General features: G+C 45.4%; 1 protein-coding gene across 6 annotated transcripts in view; it reads left to right on the forward strand.

The window, feature by feature from the left end:
• LOC138746261 (uncharacterized) overlaps nt 1-18,313 on the forward strand; it is a 121,590-nt gene that overhangs the window by 24,332 nt on the left and 78,945 nt on the right. For all 6 annotated transcript variants that reach the window (XM_069904380.1, XM_069904381.1, XM_069904382.1 and 3 more), the window contains one exon: nt 12,136-12,319. In XM_069904380.1, coding sequence (XP_069760481.1) covers nt 12,136-12,319 — 184 coding nt within the window. The remainder of the gene's footprint in view (nt 1-12,135; nt 12,320-18,313) is intronic.

Here is an 18,313-nt window from a genome sequence, read left to right on the forward strand (position 1 = left end):
TCCCACTCTCTCAGCAGTCCACCTTCACCTTGGCTCTTAAAGGCAAACTGTCACTTTTTTAACATAAAACCACACAACACATAGGCCAATACACAACACACAACACTGTAACATAGTGTAAGGATGGCATCTGTTACTGGGATGCAAGGGGCTCCCGAGGGGCCTCGGGCACTGAAGGCTTCTGATCATGTCGGAGGTTTGGTTCTGGAGCTTAGGATGCCAATGGATCGAAAAGGAGACTGTGTGGCTGCAGGAGGGCTGGAGGCAAATCCACAGACACTCAGTGACTCTCTTTTGCTTCTCTTTCTCTGACTAAGAAGCACCGAGCAATTTTTGCTGATGGTGAATCTTTGTCTGCCTAATGGCAGACTAAAGGCAATTTCATGCATCTGTTTTATTACATGACAATGAATGAATCTTGAAGAGTCAGATAACAGGAAAAATTGTCCTTGAATCTAGAAGTTCATGTTTGAAGCTTGTGTATCTTCTGCCTGACAGAAGGGTGGAGAAAAGAGGGTGAATATTTTGGGAAAAGTGTTCATTTCTTGTTTCTTTATTGCCATTTTAAATTGTTGGCCCACCTCATAGGCAGTTACATGTCCTCATTAGGCATGCTTGGAGACATATAGTCAAGTCAAGTTTATCGTAATCTGATTGTACAAGTACAACCCGATGAAACAGCGTTCTCCAGTCCTCGGTGTAAAACATGCAGACACACAACCAGACATAACACTCATATAGACAAACTATACACATGCAGGACACGTATTCAAATATACAAATAAAAAAAACAATTCATAAATTTGAGAGTCTTGGGGGGTTAGTGTGAGACGTTCCTTTGGTCGTTCAGCATTCTCACTGCCCATGGGAAGAAGCTGTTCCTCAGCCTGGTGGTGCTGGCTCTGATCCTCCTGTATCTCTTCCCCGATGTGAGCAGCTGAAAGATGCTGTGTGCAGGGTGGAAGGGGTCCTTGATGATTTTGTGCACCCGCTTCAGACAACAATCCCAGTAGATCACATCAACGGGGGAGGAGGGAGACTCCAGTGATCCTCCCTGTCACTCTTCTGGTCCTATAAATTGACCCCTGATCCATTTCTCTGAGATGCAGTGGGCAGGATGCTCTTGATAGATCTCCTGTAGAAATTTGATGTAATGGTGGCTGGTAGCCTTGCCAGCTTCAGTCTTCTTAGGAAGTACAGTCACAGGTGTGCCTTCCTGATAAGTGAGGAGATGTTGAGTCCACAACGGGTCACTAGTTCAGTGAACTCCGGTGACCTTTGTCCTCTCCACTCCCTCTACTACAGAGTTGTTGATGTGTAGTGGAGGGTGGTTATTCCTGGTCCTGAAGTCCACGATCATCTCCTTCGTCTTGTCCACATTGAGGCAGATTTCCTTCCTCAGAGAGCTTTGAATGCACTGAGTTTTAGATTCACCTTTACTGATACTTAACTTTATATCCTGGAATATTGAGTTAACTGGATTCAAACTTCCCAGTGGGGTTTGAGCTCCTTCCTCTGGACCAGTAGCAGAGGTCTCAGATCTGCCAATAACATAATCACAAGCCCCTCTGTACTATTGCTGAGAAACCTTCCTTGCCCTACGATAATTGTTCAGTTGCAGAAAGTAAGAATTCCCGTGCACGTGTACATTGAATAATGTGTATGACAATAAGCTCATGCTCTTTATCAAGACAATATGCCCCTCTGAACCGATGGCCTTGGGTTGCTGCTCTGATCAGTGCCTGATTCAGAAACTCAGTGCAGGAACTACTGGTGTTGATACCAAAACTACATTGCCAAGTAACCACACTAATGGAGTTGTATTAACAGAGTTTGCATTAATTTGCCTCCATTTATACAGAAATATGAACTTGATGAGTGTCTGATGCTCCCCACTAGGAAAGCCAACATGATCGCCAAGCTAATTTTCTGTTCCCTGTCTTAGAGGGAGAGCAGGAGTTAGCCAGTTGGCCTCTCGAACCTGCCCTACCATTCAATAGGACCATGGCTTCATCTCCTCTTTCAATTCAGATCCCTTCCTGTTGACCTTTCTAAACTTTATCTATTGTCACCTCACAATACTTCGAATGATCCAGCCTTCATAATCTGGAATACAGAATTCCTCTCACTGCAAAACTGCATCTCTATGCAGCTCCATTTTAAAAGAACACCCGCTTGGAACAATTCATATTTCGAGACTCATTGATCCTAGAGCGCAGAAACAGGCTATTTGGCCCACAATGTCCAATCTAGCTATTGACACCCATCCTTGTTAATCCATCCTCCAGCCCTTGTCCCTTAGCCTTCAACATCTAGAGCAGCCATTCTCAATCTTTCTTCAGCTATGCCTCCTGCAGGACTCTCCTCAAGGTTAATGAGCCCCCTTCCCTGTAAAGGTCAAGTTTTGGTTGCTTCAGTACTTCTCTCCTACCAACTACATTAAAAAAAATTAATGCAAGATGTTTATGTTACGTGAAACCACACTTAGAGTATTGTGTTCAGTCCCATTCATTTCATTATTGGATGGATGTGGAAGCTATGGAGAGGCGCAGAGGAGATTTACCAGGATGTTGCCTGGATTGGAAAATAAGTCTTATGAGGAAAGGTTAGAGGAGTTGGGTCTTTTCTCTTTGGAGTGAAGAAGATGAGAGGAGACTTAATAGAGGTCTGTAAGATTCTGAGAGTCATAGAATGGTGGACAGCCAGCACCTGTTTCCCAGGGCAGGAATAGCAAACACCAGAGGACATGTGTACAAAGTGAAGGGAGGGAAATTTAGGGGAGAAGTCAGGGTTAAGTCTTTTTTACATAGAGAACTGTGGGGGCCTGGAATGTTTTTCCAAGGGTGGTGGTGGAGGCTGAAATATTAGGGATATTTAAGGCACCCTTAGACAGGCACATGGATGGAAGAAAATAGAGGGTTATGGGGTAGGGTGGGTTTAGTATTGTTTTGGTAGGTACAACATTGTGGGCCAAGGGGTCTGTACTGTGCAGGAATGTTCTATGTTCTAAATCAAGGCTTTTACTTAAATGTGCTGTGGACCCCAGGGGGGCTACCAGGCATCTGTTGAGATTAGCTGGTCTAGATGATTCAGGGCTGGTCTAGACACTTTGGTGCTGTCAGCATCTCATCTTCCACCATATTCTCTCAGGACAGGTGACCATCCATTGAGACTAATCACAATAATCAATGCTCAAACACAAAACCTTTGCGCTTCTGAACCAGGAGAGGGTATCGGCTGCTTGAAGGGTTAAATATGCTTGTGGCTTTACTGTGCTTCTGAATACAAATCCCTTATTAGATCACTCAGAGTCTATTGTTCGCATCCCAGAGAGCAAACCTTGCGCCAGCATTGAGTGGGAATTTTTGTGCTTTATGGCAAAGAAATTCTTTTTACTCTAATTGAACTGAAATTGTTTCCAATTGACTTTAAGATTAAGAGTTCTTACTGCCTCTAGCATGGTTTTATTTACATGCCACATTTCATCAATCTATCTGCTCACAGACTTTGCTTTTTATTAGTCATCCTTTTTCAAAACACCTGCTCGGGTTGTTTCATTTGGAATCGGCTTCAACTGACCCGAAACCTTTGCAACTGAGTGAGGTACCAGGTGGAGCCACTGCACCTCCTTTCACCAGAAAGATGAAATATACCAAAAGAAGTGAAGTGGTAAGGACCAGGCTTGAAGGGCTGAACAGCCTGATGAATGTTTCTATTTAAATTGTAGATGAGTTATACAACTCGGTAACAGGCCCTTTCGTCCCATGAGCCCGTGCCACCCAATTACACCCAACTCTCAGTACATTATTTTTTTGGAGGTGGGAGGAAACCTACACAGAGATGGGGAGAAAGTACAATCTCCTTACAGACAGCGTGGGACTCAAACCCTGGTCCTGATCGCTGGCGCTGTAACAGCGTTGTACTAACTGTGTCACCCTTTCAATGACCTCTGTTTTCTGGAGAACTTTGGGTGTCCCTAACAGAGGGTAATATTATCATCTTGGATTACGAATATTGTGGGTTTAAATCCCATCGAGGTTGTAGAGTCATAGCATGGAATTAGGCCATTCAGCCAACCTCTCCCTGCTGACCAAGCTAGTCCCAATTTCTTGTGTTCAGGCCATGTCTCCTTTCCTTTCCACATGCCTGCCCTTTGAACACCACTGTTGTTCCTTCCTCTGGCAGCCTGTTTCACATGTGTGAAGAAGGTCCCTGTCACTCTTTAAATCTTTTCCCTCTAGTTTGAGACCCTCCCAGCACTGGGGGAAAAGGCTGTGACTGTTTACCTTATCTATGCCCCTCTTGATTTTATAAACTTTCTCCCCTTCAACCCCCTCCCCCAAAGCCCCAGGGAGAAACATCCCAGACTACTCAGCTGCTCCTTGAGAATCTTTTCTACACACTTTCTAGCTTATTATCCCCTCTGTGGTAAATGCTTCACTGCCAGAGGTGCAGAGATTTGAACGAGGTTTTAAACTGAGCCCTGAATAGCCTCTCAGATACCCTGTGGCATCGTTCTGAAGCAAAGTAAAGTGCTTCCAATATTTTCCTAATGACATGACCTCATTTGTGGTAACTGGTGTAAGTGCTTGCCCACTAGTTAAGTCTGACTACTCGTCCATTCTAACTGACTAGTGTTTTATGACCCAAGCCATAAGCACAAACTGTCATGGTGATTCAATGGTACAAGAGCAGGTCCAATGACCCAGCTTCCGTCTTCACCTTCACCAAGTTCTCCCTGTAACCTCCAGATACTAAGAATTGGGTGGGGTGAATCAGACAGCCTAGAACAAGCCCTTTGGCCCCACATGTCCATACTGACCAAAATGGCATTCTAGGGTAATTCCATTACCTGCATTTGATATGCAGTGAAATCCCAGTGATCTGGAATTCAAGTTACCGGCAGCTCACCACCCCCCAAAAAATAAAATAAAAAGATTGAAAATATGGAAGATTAAAAATGATGTGCCACGCCGTCAGCTCGCAAATCACGCAATGCACAATCTCAAGCAACTGGCAAACACTTACCTGGCATCTACCAATCCCCATAGGTGCCGGATACCGTATATTCTTCTGAGCCCTTCTCATCCAAGTTGTCTATCCCAGCCATTCTCATCCTCTCTTCGCCCATGGCCCCCGGGACTCTGTTCAAAGTTTATGGGCCTCCTTCCCTATGAAGCAGTCAAGTTTGGGTTTCTTCCGGACTTCTCTCCGACCAACCATATAAAAAAAAATATTTCTGCTATATGAGGTGAAAAGAAGATGAGGCTTTTACTTAAATGTGCTGTAGCCCCCCATAGAGACCCTGTTGAGAATGTCTTTTGAAAATCATCAACACATCTACTTCTTACACTTCCTCTGGCAGCTCATTCCACATATGGACCACTCTCTAAGTGAAAATGTTGCTCCTCACGTCCCTCCTAAATCTTTCCCTTCTTACCCTAAATGTAGCTGTGGTTGTGGGCCAATTAGGTGTAATTGGATGACACAGGCTGTTGGGCCAAAAGGGCCTGCATGTCTAAATTTAAAAAAAAAATCGCATTTAAATAAATTTAAACCTGTGCTCTCAAGTTTTAGAATTGTTGACCCTGGGACAAGACTGTGAGCATTCACTTTATCCATTCTCCTCATGACTTTATAAATTTTGATAATGTGACCCTTCACTTTGGGGAATAAAGATCCAACCTCTCCCCAAACCTTCCAGTCCCAGCAACATCCTAGTCAATCTCCTCTGCTCTCCCTTCCGACTGGCTGTTCTAAATCTACCACTCGGCTACACACTAGGAGAGGTTTTGGGAATCTGAAGAGAATAAAACGGGATTGGTGCCAACGGGAGGTCGGTGGTTGGCAGGAATAGTAGACCAAAGGCCTGTTTCCCTGCTGAATGATTCCTTAAGTCTTTACCAAAACCTTAGATGTACACCTCGGCACAGAGGATGATCCTAGAGGATAGAACCCTCTCTGACTACAACTCGGGGATTTGATCTAATGTGGGAGTAAATTTAAGATGGAGATAAGGAGGAACTGCTTTTCCCAGTGAGTAGTGAATCTGTGGAATTTAGATTTTGATGTACAGCACGGTATCGGGCCCTTTCGGTCCACGAACCTGTGCTGCTCAATTACACCCAATTAACCTGCACCCCCCCCCCCATACATTTTGTAGGGTGGGAGAAAACCAAAGCACCCAGAGGAAACCCACACAGACACAGGGATAATGTACAAACTCCTTCCAGACAGTGCCAGATTCGAACTTGGGTCACTGGCGCTGTAACCACATTGCGCTAACCACTACTCTAACCGTGCTGCCTCAAGAGGCTGCCACATTAAATATAGTTAAAGTGCAGATAAAAGTCTGCAGACACCGAGGATGAAGTAAAACTCATGATGCTGGAGAAACTCAGCTGGTCAAACAGTGTCCTTTTTGCAGCAAAGATGAAGGGCTCAAGCCTGAAATGTTGGTTTTCTATCTTTACCTTTTCTACATAAAGGACCTGCTGAATTTTACTTAAAATGTAGTTAATAGATTTGTGCCAAGTAGGGGCATTAATGGCTATGGGGAACAGGCAGATAAGTGGAGCTGAGTCCACAGCCAGATAAGCCATGATATTTATTGAATGGTGGACCAGGATTGACGGGCTGGATGGCCGACTCCTACTCCTGTTCCTTATGTTCTTATCCAAAGATTTGGGGTGGGGGGGGGGGGGGTGCGGTGAGATGCAGTCTCTTGAATGAATTGAATCAAGTGTCTCAGCTGACAATAAGAGACCCCATGGCACCATTTTGAAGACCAGGAGAACTCTCCTGGTCATTTCCAGGTGAACCATCAGGTCTCCATTACACTGTGGGACCTTGCTGGTAAACATTTTGGTACATCCTGAAACAATTGAAAGTCAGAGAGAGGACGGCACATCTTCCCTTGTTAAAATGGAGTAGATTGTTGGGCCTGGATTATTCCGTAATTAGCTGAGGTACCTTGGGAGGGCTGCGATACCGCATCATTTCTGTGCAGACCAAATAAAGACTAAACTAAGCTGTACTGTGGACCAGTTTCTGGCTCAGGCTGCTAATCAGATTTCCCTGCTCAAAGACCAAGCTCCCACACAATCGGCTCCTCTGTCTCAGGGACTCTGATACCACTAATTAGAAGGAACAGATCTCAATGATTAAAAATCCAATCTGTTGTTCTGGTCAGTCTTCGGGGATTTAACCAGGTTACAGTTGAGGCTGATTCTCCCAGACCATGTGAAGATCACAGAAAACAAGATATTGTTCAGCAATCCACAGAAATGGATGTTAAATTGTATTCATAAGATCATCGACGGTAAGATAGAGAAGCAGAGCTAGGCCATTCGGCCTATCAAGTCTGTTCCACAATTCTATCATGAGCTGGTGCTTTGTCCCACTCAGCCCCACTCCTCTGCCTTCTCCCCATATCCTTTGATACCTTGACGATTCAGATACCCATCTTTGCCTCAAATTCACCCAATGACCTAGCCTCCACAGCCAACCATGGTAGCAAATTCCAGAGGTTCACCACTCTCTGGCTAAAGAAATTCCTCCCCATCTCTATTTTAAATGGGCGCCCTTCAATCCTGAAGTTGTGCCCTCTCCCCAAGACAGGAAATAATCTTGCCACATTTATTGTCCAGCCTTTCAACATTTGAAATCCTTCCATAAGGTCCCCCCTCACTCTGAACTTCAAGGAGTTGTGAAATGTTCCTCATATGCTAATCCCTTCATTGCAAGAATCATTCTTGTGAAACTTCCTGGAACCCACTCCAATGCTAGCACGTCCTTTCTTAAATAAAACTGTACCCATTCTCCAAGTGAGGCCTCACCAGTACCTTATGAAGCCTCAACATCTCATCCCTGCTCTTGTATCCTTTAGGGGATCCTGCACGAGGACCTCCAAGTCCCTTTGCCCCTCCGAATTTTGAATTTTCTCCCCATCCAAATAACAGTCGGCCTTTTTATTCCTTCTACCAATGTACACTTTCCATGATTGTATTTCATTTCCTCTTCTTTGCCCATTCTCCTCATCCACCTGAGTCTCTCTGTGGCCTCTTTGCTTCCTTCTCACTACCTGTCCCTCCGTCTATCTTTGAATCATCTGCATTTTTATTGTGTGTGAAAAGCTTCCTATCATTTTTGTAATCCATTGGGCAGAAGAGTTTGAAGGCACACCCCACAAGAACCACAGAGCAACACATGAAGTGGTGGAAAAACTCAACGGGTCAGGCAGCATCCACGGTGAGCAGAGGCAGTCAGTGTTTCAGGCCATAACCCTTCACTGAACAGACTCTTTCCTGCTGCTCTTGGACTCCTCAATGGGCACATCATAAGTAGATGATTTCCTTACCTTGCAAAGCCCCACCTCGTCGCAGCCCCTGCACTGATTTCAACTGCACCTACGAGAGGGGTGATAAGGTGGACAGTCAGTGCCTTTTTCCCAGGGTAGGACTAGCAAACAGCAGAGGACGAGCAGAAAGTTAAGGGAGGAAAGTTTAGTGGAGACATCTGGGGTAAGTTTTTTTCACATGACCTGACCTGGGAGGAAGGTGTTGGGTGATGGATGCTGAAACATCAGGGGCATTTAAGAGACTCTTCACACAGATTAAAGAAAAATAGAGGGTTATGAGGTAGGGAGGATTTCGATTATTTTGCGAGATATATATGGATCAGCACAACATTGCGGGCCAAAGGGCCTGTAGGGTTCTGTAATATTCTATGTTCTATGAATATGAATCATATTCAAACTAACAAGAAAATGTGCAGACGCTGGACGAAAGTTACTGGAGAAAGTCGACAGGTCACGCAGTGCCCATAGGGAGCTAAAGGTAGTCGACGTTTCAGGCCTCGGCCCTTTACTACCCATGGACGTTGAGGCCTGCTGAGTTCCTCCAGCACGTTTTAGTCTCAAACTTGAGAACTCTTTCAAAGAACCAGCGTGGCTAAATGGCCATGATTTATGTTGGATTTGGATCTAGTTCAGACACCTGGCTTATATGAGCTGGCCTCAAATGTACAGATGCCACAGCCTTCACTAAGCCATGATTAATCCCCCATTCACAAGGAAGGAAGCGCCACTCACTTAGAAAAATTATTGTCATTAAATATTTGCCCTATCTTCTTGTGGCGGTCAGATCCGGCGCTGCCGTATACAGGCCGTCAGTCAGCCCGCAGTCCTGTGTGATGTATTGCACCGTCTATTCAGTGTCAATATTTGCTGCTCTAGTCACTTCACCGTGAAGCGAAAGGTTGCCAGATATTAAGTGATGTTTTGGCTTCAATCAGAGGCAGAGGGATCCTGGAGTGGAGGGGAGAGAGGAACATTTATTGTCATGCCATATCCTGCTGGGGAGATTTTCACAAAAATGTTGGAGAAAGTCAGCAAGTAATGCAGCATTCTTTGTGTAGTAAAGATACATAACGAATGTTTCAGGCCTGAGCCCTGCTACCTACCCCTGGATTAAGGTACGAGCAAAAAGCCAGCCTAACAATGAAGGAGGAAAAGATGCTGCAATTGTAGTAAAAACACACAGAAATGCTGGAGTGACTCAGCAGGTCTCGCGACGTCCACAGGAGGTAAACATATATTCCCGATGAATTGGGCCTGAGCCCCTCCTGCCTTGTGGAAGGGCTCAGGTCCCTCCTATGGATGTTGCTGGACCTGCTGAGTTCTGCCAGCAATTCTGTGTTTTTAACTGCCTTGATAAAGGGCTCAGGCAAAATAAATGTTGGTTATGTATCTTTATCTTTATGACGCGCTGCGTGACTTGTGAGTTCCTCCAGCATTTTTGTCTGCAGATTTACTCATTGAACTGTTGGCGAGGTGGCCTGCTGACATCCATGAGGAAAGCAAAGCAGCTCTTCCCACCCGTTTCTTCATGCTTCCGTGCCATTCCCTCCTGACTTCCCACCTCCACAGTAACAATGAACATGTTCACAAGAGGTGATTGTCAAATGCACAAGCACAATGTCCATCTGTACCAGAGAACCACAGGGCTGTGTTCTTAGCCCCCTGCTCTACCTTCTGTACACCTATGACTGTGTGGTTCGGTACGACAATAACACCATCTACAAATTTGCCAATGGTACCACGGTAGTGGGTTATATTAAAAACGGCTATAAATCAGCATGGTGGAAGGATATTGAAAACTTGGCTGAATGGTGCACCAACAACAACCTTGAACTGATTGTTGACTTCAGAAAGGGAAAACCAGAGGTGTACAAGTGATCGTTGGGTGGGTGGGAACGGGTGTGGTCAGAGGCAGAGAGGATGAGAAATTTTAAGTTCTTAGGAGTCACTATCTTGGAAGATCTTTCCTGGACACACTAATGGCATCGTGAAGAAAGCACATCAATACCTCTACTTCCTCGGGGGTTTGTGGTGGTTTGGTATGTGACAAATTTCTACAGATGTGTGGTGAAAAATGTGCTGACTAGATCCATCACGGTCTGGTATGGGTACACCAATACCCTTGACTCTAAGGCCCTACAAAAGTTAGTGGACACAGCCCAGGACATCACAGGTCAAACCCTCTCCACCATCAAGAAAATCTCTGGGGAACACTGCCATTGGAGAGCAGCAGCAATCATCAAGGATCCACACCACCAAGCACACGCTCTGTTCTCGCTGCTGCCATCAGGAAAGACGTCTTGGTGCCAGAAGACTTGCACCACCTGGTTCAGGAACAGCTGCTCCCCCTCCGCCATCAGACTCCTCAACGACAAACTCAATCAGGGACTCACTTAAGGACTCGGACTTGTGCACTTTATTGATTATTTTTGTCCTCTCTGTAATGCAGTTGGTTTATATTTCTTTATTTGTTTATGGGTCACGTCTCCAGAATGGAGGACCATCGCCTTCCCAAGATCGTGTTATATGGCGAGCTCTCCACTGGCCACCGTAAAAGAGGTGCACCAAAGAAAAGGTACAAGGACTGCCTAAAGAAATCTCTTGGTGCCTGCCACATTGACCACCGCCAGTGGGCTGATAACGCCTCAAACCGTGCATCTTGGCACCTCACAGTTTGGCGGGCAGCAACCTCCTTTGAAGAAGACCGCAGAGCCCACCTCACTGACAAAAGGCAAAGGAGGAAAAACCCAACCCCAACCCACCAATTTTCCCCTGCAACCGCTGCAACCGTGTCTGCCTGTCCCGCATCGGACTTGTCAGCCACAAACGAGCCTGCAGCTGACGTGGTCTTTTTACCCCCTCCATAAATCTTCGTCCGCGAAGCCAAGCCAAAGAAAAAAAAAAATTTGTTTACATGTGCTCATTGTGTACAGATTTTTTTTTTGGACAGGTAATAAGTGGTAATTCACCCATGCCTGCGGGAAAAGGATTCTAAGGGTTGTATGTGATGCCATGTATGTGCTGTTACAAAAAATCTGAAATCAGATGGACCAACATTCTTATTTTCTGCAGCTATACAGGTACACAAGATGTACCAACAGCAATGGTATGAATTAAGTAACTGCAATATTGCCATGGGACAGACAAAGAGGTACTTAATATCAGAGGATAAATAAATATTCATAGTTGCAGTTAGTGCAAAAAATGTTTCAGTGGTGCAGATGAATGTTTTGAAGATCCTGAAGTAGTTCAAGGATAGGGTTAGGGCAGTCTGGAGAGGTTCAAGAGCCTGGTAGTTGTTGGAAGAGAACTATTCTTGAAACTATAGGTGCTGGTCTTCTGGTTTCTATACCAAAGAAATTATTCACTGAAGCACAGTTGTCTACATCTGGAAGGCATCGGTTTAGAGGCAAGAGATGCAGAGGGACATGAGGAGGAATGTTTTTCACCCAGAGGTGGTTGGTATCTGGAACCCACTGAGGGGGAGATGGATGCAGAGGCTTTCAGAGCAGCTGAGAAGTAGATGATCGATTGAATTGTAGAGAATTCTACAGACCACCTGCTGGTCATCGTTCTACTATGCATAGTTGGAATGAATGGCCGTTTTCCATTGCAATGCACATCTCATCCAAAGGTTGGCTTGTAGAATGATGTGGTTAGTTTGCTTGTTCCCTCTTTAGTTAATGGCAGAACAGACTTGATGGACTGAATGGCCTACTTCTGCTCCAACGTCTTATGGCCTTTACACTAAAACCTTTCTGTTGGTATTGTGTCAGTTCCACCTGCAGGTAAATCTGAGTAGACCGTCGCTGCCTTGCCCCAGATTCATGGCTCACATGAAGACTTCATCTGACAGTCACCAATTGCCTTGGAATTTCACCAGCGAGCCCCGGACTCTCTTCCCTGGAGCATTGAACACAGAGTCACCCATTTCCCTGAGGGATATCCAGACACTTTCAGGTAAACCCAGTGACGCGCATGAAAATTACAGAGCCATACAGCTTTACAGCAGAGAAACAGGCCCTTTGGCCCAATCTGTTCATGCCATCCAAATACCTACCCAAGCCAGTCCTGTTTTCCTGCATTCTCCCCATATCTCCCTAAACCTTGCCTGTCTATGTACCTATATTAACCTTATCTCTACACTTCCTCTGGCAGTTCATTCCACGTACACACTACCCTCTGTGCAAAAAAGATGTTACATTGCAGTTAATTTCTGACAAATCAATCAAAGCAAATGTCAAAGGGTTAAAAATGGCACTTCAATAATTGACGAGGAAAGGAGGTCTTCATGTGAGTTTAACATCGTAAATTACATGGCACATTTTATGCAGGGCAAGGACTCTCATCCACTCCTAGGAGAGTCCTCAAATCGAATTTCACACAGAGCCATGTATGGAAATGAGAGAAACACAGAGAGGATGCCATTCAACCCATCCCATAAGTTCTAGTCCAACTGTGGGAGGGAGGAGAAGCAGTCCAGGGAAGAAGCTAGGGAGCATATGGTATTGTTAGCATTCATTTAATTTTAATTCAGACATACAGCGCGGTAACAGGCCCTTCCAGCTCATGAGCCCGTACTGCCCAAATACCCCAATTGACCTACGACCCCGTACAGTTTGAAGGGTAGGAGGAAACCGGAGCACCGCAGGAAACACACAGAAACGGGAAGAACGTACAAACTCCTTACAGACAGCACAGGATTCAAACCCGGGTCGCTGGCACTGTCATAGCATAGCTCCGACCGTTAGGTAACAGAGGACTCAAGACTTGATGAAGTATTCCTGGACAAATGTTTTAATTTTGGAGGGGTCGAGATCTGGGAGCCAGTACTGGAGGCGGCATCAATAAGAATATATAAAAGGGAGTTGGGAAAGGAGTTGTTGGGGATGAATCCACAGGGCTGGGGGAGAAAGAGTGAGACTATTTGGTGGGTCATTCCAGAGCAAGCATTGGAACAATGGGCTGAATGACTTGTACACAATATGATTCTGTGACTTAGTCATCAAACCAGGGGCAATAAAGCAAATCCCATTTAATAAGCTGGTAAACTGTGCCTGTACAACAGGAATCTTGTTCAAACAATGCGTTGGGTAAATTCTTGTTCAGCTGAATGGTTTCATTGGTGAAGTGTGTGTCAGTTGATTGCACAGGCATTTGTGAGCTGCCCTTGATCAGAACTGGCACCCGTACTCCTGGGAACATCACCACAGCGGCCCAACATATGGTGGGTGATGTGTGCAGGTCTTCAGCCAAAGAAATGGGCAGGTTTACACAGCTAGGGGTCTCCTGACACATGTCATTCATGTCGTTGCTGCAGAACAGATGGGACGTGGCTGGGAATTGTGTAGGGAACCTGCTGCATAAACCTGCACCCCCAGCCTCCCCGTTGTTCCTTGTGGCGACCCCAGGCATGCAGCGATGATCAGAAATCGGCCTCCAAGGATCTGCCGCTTCCTCATTGGATAGCCCAGATCAATGATGACCTCTCTGATTATTTGAAACGGTCTGGCGTATGAGGTTTTGAGGGGGTGGGGGGCATTAGAGAGGTGAGGAGGGGGCTGGATGGGGCTGTTTGGCCTGCTTTTGGAATCTACAGGCAGAGAGAGGGAAAGGATTGCTGTGGAGCATGTGCCTGAGTTACATCCTGATTTTTGTCTCATGTATCAAGATATAATGGAAAGTTGTTTTGAGAGCTATGCAGTTATAGCAATTCATACAGAAGATTTAGGATGCCTTTATTGTCATGTAAGAGAAAAGAGCGTGTAATATTACATGAAATTGTCACCTGGCGCCCTTACAGTATGAGAGAAAGAGAAGCAAAAGAGAGTCCCTTCAGAGTCACTGAGTGTCCGTGGATTCACTTCCAGCCCTCCCAAAATCTCTGCAGCCACACTGACTCCTGTTCAATTCATCGGCCGCCCGAGCTCCAGATCCAAACCACTGACACGATCAGGAAGCCTTCAGCACCCAAGGTCCCTTCGGGAGTCCTTCTCAGCACCCTCTTGAATCCCAGTTCTGATGCCTGGCTCCTGTGAGCCAATCTCCAGCAGCCCACGTTGGTCCCCTGACCATGTCACCCACAGACTGTAGGTCCCTCAGCCACTGAGACCCTCACTGGTCCGCTGCTGTGGTCACCGTCCTGTAAGGACGATGATAGCGCAATCGTAAACAATAAATAAACTACAATATAAGGAGTTGTGTTATAATAAGGCAGGGTATGGAGAACAGTTAAAAGTCCAAAGGTATCATGGTTTACCAGTGAGGGGTCTATTTCAGAGTCTAATCATAGCAGGAAATTAACCGTCCATGAATGCAGAATGTATATCTTCTGCCTGATAGAAGAGGAAGGGGATGTGAAAAGAGTGTGACCAGGGTGGGATGGGTCATTTCATGTGTTGTTGGCAGAATTAGAATGAACCCTTACAAGACCATTGCAGTTGTAGCATCAGCAAAACTTGACGTACACATTTACCTCTACTAGAGTCCTTGCCGTACAGTTTGGGCCACACCTTCCATTACTTGGTTCAATTGTACGGTTCTGGCTACCATATGTGCCATCTTCTTGATAATGAAGTGGTTTACAGCTGACTCAGAGGGCAGTCAAAGAGTCAACTACATTAAGATGTGCCTGGAGTCACAGACAGAGCAATGACACCGGATTTCTTTCCCTGAAAAAGCTTCAACAGTCAGGTGATCTCCTGGAAATTGAGACCAGCTTTTTATTCCGTTAATCTCATTTAATTTCATTATCTGAATTTAATTTCCCCACCAGCTATGAACTTGTATCCATTAGGATCATGAGTTAAAGCCCTTCATTATCCATCAGATTTGGGCGAGGAGTTTTTTGTTTTTGCTTTGGAGTGTACCCTGTTCAGCTCAAAGCATCTGCTCAGTGTGTCTCAGAGACGACTTTGCCCACACACTCCTGCACTGTTTCCTGGAGAATTCCCCACTGTGATTTCCCTCTGGTGAGAATGGACACCAGCATGCCAATATGGCATCCCTTCACTCACCCCAGTCTCTCTCTTCAGGATCAAAGGCCATTTCTGATTGGAGGTTAAGAAATGTCGCACGCCATTCACATTAGTGACATAAAAGATGAATAAAGTCAGAGAGATCTTCGACCAACCTCTGTAAATCCCATAGACTTTGCCCTGACCCTGTGTTTAGACAATGGTGCCCCAGCCACTGGCAACATATTGCAAAGGAAGAATCTTCCCCTCACAGTGATTGCTTGCTTTAGGAAGGCAGTAATACATCATTCTGTTCACTCCAGGAGCTAACAGAAGTGCTGTCCGTCCAATTTGCAAACAAAGGACAATGACAGATGAACAAATCATAAAGAAAATAGTTCAAGGAAGCATTTGAGATGCACTGCTGCTGTTCTCTAGGTCACTATCACGGGGGGGTGTAGGAATTTTGATCTGCTTGCTTTTGAGGGATAAATTAAACATATATATCACAGGCATACACGTGCATCATTAACATACTGGCTGATGAGGAAGAGAGGAGAGAGATTGGAGAGAAGGCACAAAGAAAAGAGGAAGGGAGAAAGTATGAGAGAGAATTGCAGGAGAGGAGACAAAGCGGAGAGAGTGAAAGAAAGCATGGCATAGAGAGAGGGAGGGAGAGAGGGCACTCAGTGAGAGAGAGGGTTTGGGGGGAACTTTCACAGCTGCAGTGACGCAGTAGAGCTTCTGCTTCACAACTCAGCCATAATGTTTGATGCTAACCTCCAGGCCTGTAACTGTGGAGTTTGCATGCTCTCTCTGTGTCTGTGTTGGCTTTCTCCAGGTGCTCTGGTTTCTTTTCACAAAGGCAGCCAATGTTTTAGGCCTAGATCCTTCAGGAGGAATGCCAGGTTGGGTAACTTCCTGAATAATAAAGTTGGGGTGGGGTGGGGAGAGAAGGGAAGAGGAGCACGGGCTGTGAGGTGACATATGATGCAGGTGGGAGGGGGGAAGAAGAGAAAGGAGCTGAAGTGATACGAGGAGGGGGTGGACAGCTGAGAAAGATGCTCTCCGACAGGAGAAAGAAAAGGGTGGAGAGCTGGAGGAGGGAAGGTGTGGGTGATGGGGAGGGGAAAGAGGTGAAGGAGTCAGAGGGATGAGGGACAGCAAGAGAACCGAGGAGGGAAAGGGTTACTGGGAATTGGAGGTCAATGTTGATGCCATCTGGTTGGAGACTGTCAGGAGGGAATGTAAGATGTTGTTCCTCCAATTTACCTGTGGCCTCGACATGGCAGAAATTTGTATAGACTATCAACAAATCCAGCAACTCCAGATTAATTTGTCTACAGGATGTGTTTCCAAGAAGGGACTTGATCCACCTCTCCTTCTGCATTACTTCTGGGCAGTTCTCTTCTCTCCTTCTGTGAAGACAGATGCAAAATATTTAATTTCTCTTCCACTGCCTCATTCTCCTGCCTCAGCCACGAAGAGCCCATGTTAACTGTAGGTGATGTTGGTCTGGTATGGAGACACCAATACCCCTGAATGTAAAGCCCTGCAAGAAGTAATGGACACAGCCCAGGACATCACAGGCAAACCCTTCCTCACCACCGAGAACATCTACAGGGAATGCTGCCATCAGACAGCTGCAGAAATCATCGAGGACCCACACCACCCAGCAGATGCTCTGTTCTCATTGCTGCCATCAGGAAAGAACTATTGGTGCCACAAGACTCACACCACCAGGTTCAGGAACAGCTGTTACTCCTCCACCATCAGACTCCTCAACGACAAACTCAATCAGGGTCTCATTTAAGGACTCGTACTTTTACACTTTATTAATTCATTTTTCCCTCTGTAATGCACAATCAGTTTGTTTACATTTCTTTATTTGTTTACCTGAGTATATATCTTGTTGAGTACAGCTCTTTGCATTACCAATAAGTGGTAATTCTGCCTGGAAAGGAATCTCAGGGTTGTATGTGATATTATGTATGTACTCTGACAATAACTTTAAACTTTAATCTTTCCCCCTTGTTACCTCTTTTAAGACTGTTAGTCCGTGTTTACATTTTTTGCTGGATTAGCTTGAGCTTCCTTTCATTTTACCTGATTAAAGTCACGGTCGTCTTTCAGTGGATGCTGAAAGTTTCCTGTTCTACAGGGTTCTGACTCCTTTGTATAAAACTGCTGCTTGCACAGGGTCCACACCTTTCTAATCCCTGCATCTTCTGACGTGGAAGCTTCATACTTTCATTAACAATGGTTCTGACCAGACCACATTTACGGTCAGGTTTTTGCGCCTTGGGGAGAGATTTTTTTAAATTGTATGACATATTTTTGAATTTGTAGATGATACCAAAATAGTTGATGCTGAGGACACTGAAAGGCTGCAGGTAGACTTGGCTAGATTAAGAGAATGGGGACAGGGCGGCAGATGAAATACAGCTTTGGAAAGCGGACAGCCATGCACTTGGGTAAAGCAGGACACTCTAAAGGTTGATCTCCAGGTTGAGTCAGTAGTGAAGAAGGCGAATGCACTGTTGGTGTTCATTTCTAGAAGAAGAGCATATAAGAGCAGGGATGTGATGTTGAGACTCGATAGAGCACTGGAGAGACCTCACTTGGAAGACTGTGTACACTTTTGGGTGCCTTTTCTGAGAAATGAGTGCTGGCATTGGAGAGGGTTCAGAGGTGATTTACTGGAATGATACCAAGAATGAGGAACATTTGTCAGCTCTTGGGCTGTACTTTTTGGTGTACAGAAGGATGAGGGGGGAGCTCATGGAGATATTTTGAATGTTGAAAGGCCTGGACAGAGTTGATGGGGCATGGTTGTTTCTCATGGTTGGGGAGTCTAGGACAAGAGGGCACAACTTCAGGATTAAAAAAGGTGTAAAATTATAATAGAGATACAGAGAAATTTCTTTAGCCAGAGGGTCATGAGTCACTGTTGAAGCAGGGTCATTGGGTGTATTTAAGGGAGAGATTGACAGATATT

Source organism: Narcine bancroftii, chromosome 11 (genome assembly GCF_036971445.1).
Source record: "Narcine bancroftii isolate sNarBan1 chromosome 11, sNarBan1.hap1, whole genome shotgun sequence".
NCBI classification, from domain to species: domain Eukaryota; kingdom Metazoa; phylum Chordata; class Chondrichthyes; order Torpediniformes; family Narcinidae; genus Narcine; species Narcine bancroftii.